The sequence below is a fragment of the Bactrocera neohumeralis genome, chromosome 6, assembly GCF_024586455.1.
Source record: "Bactrocera neohumeralis isolate Rockhampton chromosome 6, APGP_CSIRO_Bneo_wtdbg2-racon-allhic-juicebox.fasta_v2, whole genome shotgun sequence".
NCBI classification, from domain to species: Eukaryota; Metazoa; Arthropoda; class Insecta; order Diptera; family Tephritidae; genus Bactrocera; species Bactrocera neohumeralis.
Window position 1 is genome coordinate 71,009,465 of NC_065923.1, and position 8,977 is coordinate 71,018,441.

Here is an 8,977-nt window from a genome sequence, read left to right on the forward strand (position 1 = left end):
AATGGCATAATAAGCCAAATATAATGTCTTGAAGTTCTTAACAGGAGCACAATAATAATGTAAGAAAGTATAAAAAAGCTTAGAAAGTATGTAATTTAGGATTTAGTAGTTGCAAATGAAGTAATTTGAATACGCTTTTTAAATTGATGGCATAAATTTAAGAACGCAGTTGTAACCTACATACATAAGTATGTAAAAAGCATTTTTTTATAAAAAAATATTTACTGCTTAAAAAATTAAGATATGCTTTATTATAACTTTTTTACTCAATAAAAAAACGTATCCTAATTTTTTATTAACTGTTTTAATATAAAATACATATACATACATATATAAGTAAGTACGTGCTCACCCTTTCCTTTGATTGCCTGCAGTTATTTAACATCTTTCAATTAAACGTACGTCGGGTATTTTAAACGCTATTATCGAGCAATAAAAACAATTTAATTTCACCAATATTGATAAATTTCTCACTAAACTTAAATTTACCACTACACATACATATGTATGTATATTTTCTACGTTCATAACGCGCATTTTTCACACGAACATGCTGAAACATGTTTGCCAAACCAACACATTGTGCACTGCTTTGCTAAATTGCGTTTGCACACTTTCACTTCGATTAATTCACACACACTTATCACTTTACATTCACAAATTCCAATATTTTTTAAATTAAACACAAAAAACTCCACTAAATTAATATTTTTTTTACTTTTTCACAAACTTTAATCGCGATCGCGTACCGACGCGCACTTACCGACACACGACTATCAAGCAGAGAATGTTAACGAACACGAATGAAATAGCGTTAACATTCGGTCATTCAGCTGCACTTATAATTTTCTGCAGTGCTGCTCCCCTACTTCGTGATGACGAGACAACAACTGCGTTTGCATGCGCAAATATGTAACATTCTTACACTGTTGTGCATGCTGTAACGAAGTTACAGGCGATCACTCGGCGGGTTTGCAATAACATAAAACGAAAAAATTACATCGCTTTGTTGTTTGCCCAGGATTATAACAGCAATTCCACATAATTTGTTAACATCAATGCTAATAAAGAGGGACTGCTTTGTTTTAATACTCTCGCAACATGTTGCTACGGTGTATAATAATTTTATTCACCTAAAACTGATCGAGATAGATATAGGGTTATATATAAATAAATGATCAGGATGACGAGACGAGTTGAGGTCCGGATGACTGTCTGTATTTCCGTCACATATCTCAAGACCCACCTTACCGATTTCAATAAAATTTGGTATGTGACATTCTATTGACATTTTTATGTTACAGTGTGAAAATGGACTTAATCGGACAACAACCTCGCCTACTTTCCATATAGCACAGTATACAAATCAAGAACGAATTATTATATCAGGATAAAACTTTCTTCTTTAAAAGAGATCCATCTTATGACTATAAATGGTGTAAATTGAACCACAGTTTTGGTTTTGGTTTCAAGCCCTTAAGTACTGGATATGTGGATCCAGTGCTTATAGTTTAATTTTTACCGAAAATATGGGTATGAGATATATCTATAATTGGAGAATCCTTTCTTTATAATAATACATCTGTGTGCTACAAATGGGTTGAATCGGAATTTCGAACTTACGGGTGACTTTATAGCGATTTAGAGAACGTGTTTTGGTTAATATTTAATAATTTTTGTGCTTCTAATGTATAAAATCGGGTAAAAACTCGCCCTAGACTCCATATAACTATCAAGTCTTATGTACCTAAAGGAGTCTTTAATCTTAACAAGTTGCAAGAGTAGCAAATGTTCGGTTGCACTTGAATTTATCTCTTTCTTACTTGTTTTTTATTATTCTAGTTTAGTTACAATCAATTTTTTCTGGTTTTTTACCAAACTAGCAGATGTATCACCCTGTATAATCGAGATGCACTTGTTAGTTCATTAAACGAAATATGACATGCCTATCGCTGTTTTTACTTTTGCTGTTATCTCTCAATTTTTTTTTTTTTTTAATTGAGTATTTATAAGACACTTACGCTGCAACACAACAGTGAAGTAGAGAACGTTGGCGGAATAAGTCAAAATCTGTTAGAGACGCAGCTGAGTTAAAAGCATTAACGCTGAGATGGTAAATTTGTTACACATTATTTTTATATTTCTAAATATCTATGGCGTTTTCGCGGTTGGTTCTCCCCCTAATAATGACGGTAAGCGCTACGTTTTGTTCTTGTTATTTATATTGCTTGAGAAAATCGTTTGCAATCGGGTAAAGTACTTTCAGAAAACGCGGAGAATATGTTTCCCTTTATAAAAATCGGCAGCAAGTACTACTTTATAAACGAGTCCTTAAAGGTAAATGTGCTCTATAGAGCAGTTATTATTTTTTTATTAAAAATATCTCTTTGAATAGATGAACTGGTTCTCGTCTTCTTACTACTGTCGCTCTTATGGTGGCGAGTTGGCAAATATTGAATCGGATGCAGAATTTCTGGCACTGCAAAATTACATTTTAGCTAGAAAAATAGAATCGCGACTTTGGTTTGACGGCAATGATTTAGCAAAGGAAGGCAAATTCGACTCACACACCACTGGCCGACCTTTGATCTTCACCAAATGGTCACCAGGCAATCCTAACAATTGGAACAATGAAGATTGCCTTGATCTTTATTTGTACAATAAAATACTTTTAATGAATGATAACAACTGTGACGCAGAGCTTCTCGCGATTTGTCAGTATCGCGAACCCAACAGGCATTGCAGTGGAAAGAATTCGTTGATGCATCAAAATGATAACTGTATACTAAGTGGCTTAGTTGAGGCTTTTGCGCAAACTGCCCGAAGTTGTAAATCATGCTCACAACCCTTGCTGTGCCCCACATCATAGTGTATGAGCGGCGCTTATCATTTTGTTTCATCTTCAAAAGAATTAGAGAGCATGGCGCCAACTAAGAGCACAGAGAGCGAGGGATGGCGCTCTGTCAAAGTGAACGACTTCACAAAACATAAGCTGTTGTATCACATTTATGCTTGTATATAATTTCATTTTAGGCTGCGATAAATAAACATTGATCACTTACAAACAGAATTAAATAAAACTGGAAAATATAAAGGCGTTGCCACATATTTATAATTAAGGAATTGTAAATAAAATGAAGAGTTTAATAATTTTAAATACAGTTGTTCAAAGAAATATATTTTTGCAGAATATATTGTTTGAAGTGTTGCCACTTATTTATAAATATACAGATGACAATTTAAAACATATTATAAATTGTAACTTTATATAAAGCTTTAGTATTATATATTGATCAACTGCAAACGGAATTACGGAAAATAGAACAAAATTGTAAAGTGTTGCCACTAAGTTTAATTAAGAAATTGTAAATAAATTGCAGATTTAATAAATTCGAATATAAGTGTTTAAAATATATATTTTTCCAAGAACAATTGTGTAAGGTGTTGCCACTTAAATGTAAATATATGTAAATTCAAAACAATTTGCAAATTATAATTTTATATTAGTCTTTAGATATCATCCACAAACAGAATAACAGAAAACTGGAGAATTTTTAGAAAGGGTTGCCACATACATACATATGTACATATGTATGTACATATTTTTAATTAAGAAAATAAAAATAAATTAAAATGAAAATTAAAATTAATTTTGAATATAGTTGTTACTAAAATATGTTTTGCAAAAAAATTATGAAATTACATATACATATATATGTATGTACATATATACATATGTATGTATATGTATGTATGTACATATAAAAATTCGAAATAAATTTTAATATGTTAGTTATCTTAATAAAATTCAGAGAACTTGTTTGTTTTAATAACGGTACATTTTTATGCTTTTAATTAATAAAACCGGGTGAAAACTCGCCGTGGATTCCATATAACTAATAAGCTTTATGTATGTACATGTATGTACCTAAAGGTTCTTCCCGCTCTTTGATCTTTACAAATTGCAAGAGTATAAAATTGTCGGTTGCACCCGAACATATCCCTTTCTTACTTGTTTTATATAAAATGCTATATATTTTTTAACTTGTTTTATTTATTTTTTAATTTTTTTACTTTTTGGTATTTATTGTTACTATTTTTTTTTTTGGTTTCCTAATATCATGGCCACTACTGTTTTGCCCTGTAAGCAAGTAGTCTCATTAAAAGAACTGTTAATGGACGATGCTAAGCACGATAGTCTAACAGCAAATGTTAAGCAACAGTTATAGTAGCAGCAATAATATGACTGCGCAGCTTTGAAAATGTGTTGTTATGAGAGATGATGCTGCGTACTCTGTTAATGCAATTTCTCTCTACGCGGACGCTTAGCTAAAAGGAACTAGAAACAATGGTGGCGGAAATAGGAGGAGGCAACTGATGATATTCGCGCTTGATAATATCGGCGACATCTATTGGCAGCTAGAAGGATCTTACGGCGATCCAGTGGTTGCACAACTATTAAACTTTTGCCAGCGCAAGTAGTTATATGCATACATATATGCATAGCTATGTAAATGCATACACATTCATACACAGATACACACAATTGCGTTAGAGCAGGGCCTACGCTGCATTTTAATATAATTTTCCAATTTTAATATTTTTTAACTGGACTTACCTCACTTAATATAGGTGCTCCTACCGACATCTGGAACACATTTAATATACACATTCTGGCAGTCCGTCGCTTGCTCCTACTGCACATATCACTATAGACACATTTAATGCACAACTAATTACGCCCGATCACACTTTTCACTGTTAAACGATTAAAAACCCGAACTGCCCTAACTATTACCTAATTTTACTAAAAAACACTATAAATTGCAGCTGTAATAACTAAAATAATTGCACTTTTCACGGAGCTGCTGCAAATTCCACCGACGCACGCGAACAACTAGGAAATGTATAATTGAAATGGCGGCGGATGTCAAGAACGACCAATCAAAATCGAGCTGTCAAAAAGGAAGCGGCATCTGAAGACACTAAACCGCTTCAGTAACTAACAGCGCTACTACAATTTTAACCAAAACCGTTTATATATTTAAAATTAGATTAGTTATTAGATAATTAAAAAAAAAATTGTCAGCACAACTTTGAATGTTTCCGCTCTTAATAAACAAATATAATAACATGGTGCATTATATAATTTCAAAGATTAATATGTGCGCCATCTGTTGGTCACGTTCATGATCATGACATCCAATAATGTTTCTAACCATTAGACAGAAAAGTAGCATATATTCTGTTAAAAACAATGTACTGAACACAAACTAATTAAAAAGGCAATATTATTTATAAGATTCAAAGTTCTGGCATGTAATTAGAATATTCCTATCTCTGACATATCTCTGTAGCACAAAAATATTTGTAATCCTGTACCTTTAGGCGATCTACTACAATATCTACCAAATACTTTTTTATACATATATTCAAAATTATTATCCGATAATTAAAAATCATTTTTGTGAAGCAAAAATTATCCAACTTTGAATGTTCTAGCTCTTAATAAACAAATATAATAACACCTGTGCAATAAATATTTTCATAGAATAATATACGCGCCATCTGTTACTCATATTTGTGAGCTCGGTAGTTGCAGGCGATCTCCTACAGTATCTGCAGACGTCACTTCAATATAGAAGCTCGATTGTCATTGGTCGTTCTTAATTTCCGCCGCCATTTCGAATAGTCGTTGCTTTTTGTCGCGTTCGTGTAAGTAGTATTTGCAGCAGCTCCGTGAAAAGTGAAATTAGTTTAGGAATTTGAGCTGCGATTAAGGAGTTTTTAGTAGTATTAGGTTGAAGTTCGTGAATTTAATCGTCTTAAAGAAGCAAAAGCAATCGGGCGTTGTTATTTGTGTAGTAAAAGTGAAAGTGAAAATAAATGAGTGAAAAAGCTGTGCGCAGAGCGCTGTGCGTCGGCGCAAGCAGAGCTCTGCCAATAGTTGTGTATAAAATGTTATGTCAATGTTAATAATGTGTGTGCGTCGGCGCAAGCAGAGCTCTGCCAATAGTTGTGTATAAAATGTTATGTCAGTGTTAATAATGTGTGTGCGTCGGCGCAAGCAGAGAGAAAATAGCTTAGATTAGGGAAGTGTTTCAATTTATTGCGAAAAACGCGAAACGAAGTAAAATAAAGTGCGGTAAGTGCTTATAAAATATTAACATAATTATTTTATGGTATATTTATGCAAAAATGTCCCTTTTAATGGCAAGTTATTGTACATTAATTATAAATTAAATCATTTTTATCTTGAATATACATACATACATACATACATATGTACATATTTATATGTATATACATATGTACATATATAAACTTTCCAAAGCATGTATAAAATTTAAAGGATTTGGTGACCACTGTATTAATAAAGATCCTCCGAGCTGCCAACAGATGTCGTAGTTATTTTTAACAGACATATCTTTGAATGCCTCTTCTTATCTTCATTTCGTCTGGTTCCTCTGTACTTTTGTGCACAGCTGAGCGTAAATTCAGAAATCAGCTGCGCAGTCACATTACTTCTGTTGCGCTTTGCTGTTTAACAACATTCTCTGTATTCTGTAATATAGTGTTTACATTCATTTACATATGTATGTACATAAGTATGTATATAGCGTTCCTTAACAGAGAGAGAGAACTTCAATGCATTTCATTCTTGAGAAATAGAAATTCATTATGAGCTTGCACAGTCGCGTTCATAATAAATGGACCGTAAATGAAGACGAAATAAATAATAATTTTAAAATAATTCTAAAAATATAAAAATACAATTTTTTTCATATTGAGTAAATAAAGATAAAATAAATAACATTTTAATTATATAAAAAATTTAGAATAATAAGAAAATATTTATGAATTATGTACCTTTATATACATACATAAGTATAAATTTGTAAGGCAGTTGATGGGCAATCATGATGAAATTATAAAAATGAAAATGAATATAATTTATGTTGCGATCTGAGAACGGAATTTGGAAAGGGAGAGCTGTGCTTTGAAAAGTTAAAAACGGTTTTTGCCATGGGAAGAATTATATGGCAAAGTTGTAGATAATGAAAAGATCTAGAACATTTGTATACAGACTTTTTTCACGTAACCTCAAAATTTATGTGGAAAAAAAAGCCGAAACCAAATAAATAAATAAATTTTAACTTCAAATCAGTTATATTAAGCAAAATCTCAGAAATATATATATACATATATTTATAAACAATTTCATCGAAAACAAATATGGTGCTTCCACACCAAAAACTTTTAAGCCTCATCTTCTAACACGCTTTCTTTAATGCAATAATAATTTAATCCTCCCAGCTCTTGCTGCTCTACAGGCACAAATGCTCCACTACCAACACACAGCAAAGCACAACATTAATGCATGTTATCTTCAACGCGCTTACCACATCACTCACCGCGTAGTTGGCAGCTTCATCAACGTCGCATACGCCGTTGCAAGTGACAACGGCAAAAACAGAGCGGCCAGTCTTCATTTTGTGCTTTTCGCTTTAAGCCAGCAAATTTAGCAGTTCACTTCATTTTTTGCGAAAGCATTGCTACAACAACAACAAAATCGTTATTTTATATACATATTGCTCAACATTTTCTACAACAACTTTGGCATGCTTTCATTGCTTTTATTTCCACGGTGTGCATTTTGTTTCTTATTTGTATTGTTGTTGCATATATTTACTGTTGTTGCTTTAGTAAGCTTTGTAATTTGTATTATGATTGTCGCACATGAACCACGAATATCCATTGTTAGCATACTTTTCAGCAGCCAGCGGTGCTTTTTGTTGTTTTTGTATACGCTTGTTTAGCGGTAAAATGTTAGCCTGGTCGCATGTCCTTGAGCGGCGTATAATTTGTTCTATATTCTCGGCACGTTGTGCGTCTCGCCACCAACACAGCGACACTGTGATAAATGCTTGCCAAGGGCAGTATGTGCTGCTATGTGTATACACTTTACAGTTATACAAAATTTCTATCTCTGTGTGCGTTAGCTTACCTTTTTATGCCGTTGGCGGTCTGCTTGTCTGTTTCTTATCAGCACATGCTTATCACAAATGTCTTCTTCTCCGACGTCAGTCATCTGATGACTGTTTTTGCATGCTTCTTCTTCTCACTTACACTCATACACACAAACACGATAAACCATATTCTTTCGTGCTCTTGGCGCACTTGTCAGTCATATTTTCCCATGTGTGTGTGTGTCATGTTGTTGTCCCTCATCTCTATCGCTTTTCTCTTCGCTCACCTTGTGTTGTTGTCAGCATTATATGTTGTCATAACACACGCGACATGTGTCCCGACTCGCTTGGATCCATGTATCACTCTCGCATGTGTTTAGAAAACTGTCGCTTGTATTATTACTTAATTTGTTTGCTTTGCTTACTTTTTTCGTGTCCTTTTTTCCTTACTCGCTTTTGCCTTTTGTTATTTGTTTTTGTTTAGTTGTCCTATATCTGCTACTCTCACTTGTGCTTCGTCATGATTTTGTTGTTCCTAAATATGTGACGCAACAATTTTTTTAGCTCTGTTTATTTTACTTCCTTTTTTGGGGTAAATTTTGATTGTTGAAAGAGCTCAATACTCACGATATCGAAGTTCAAGTTGAAATTTATGCCAAATATTTGTTAATATATATACATATATATAATATATGGAAGTATATACTTATTTTTAGAGAACACTAGCCTATGTTTATTAGGTTCAAGGAGGCTAGGACCATTGCATCATTGTCTTAAACAATAAGCCGTGTCACATTTCGTGCAGATAACTCGTCAAATAAAAAGATATTCTACACAAGCATTCCATTCCAAACATTCAGTTTGTATGGCCGCTATATGCTATAGTGGTCCAATGTGAATGTGTCCGTGCCAAATTTCGTCAGTATATCTCATCTAATAAAAAAGTTTTCCATACAAGAACTTACTTCCGACCGTTCAGTTTGTAAGACAGTGGTCCCATCTACATA

At 33.0% G+C, this 8,977-nt stretch overlaps 1 protein-coding gene across 2 annotated transcripts; it reads left to right on the forward strand.

The window, feature by feature from the left end:
• The first annotated feature begins 315 nt into the window (after window positions 1-315).
• On the forward strand, window positions 316-3,157 carry LOC126761930 (C-type lectin 37Db-like). 2 transcript variants are annotated; one of them, XM_050478364.1, is made up of 3 exons: window positions 316-2,192; window positions 2,258-2,337; window positions 2,396-3,157. In XM_050478364.1, exons 1-3 carry the CDS (start codon window positions 2,111-2,113, stop codon window positions 2,867-2,869), a joined length of 636 nt encoding a protein of 211 aa, XP_050334321.1. In that variant the 5' UTR covers window positions 316-2,110; the 3' UTR covers window positions 2,870-3,157. The 2 variants fall into 2 exon arrangements, with proteins under 2 accessions (XP_050334321.1, XP_050334322.1); XM_050478365.1 differs by having other exon boundaries at window positions 324-2,192; window positions 2,267-2,337.
• The last annotated feature ends 5,820 nt before the right edge of the window (window positions 3,158-8,977 follow it).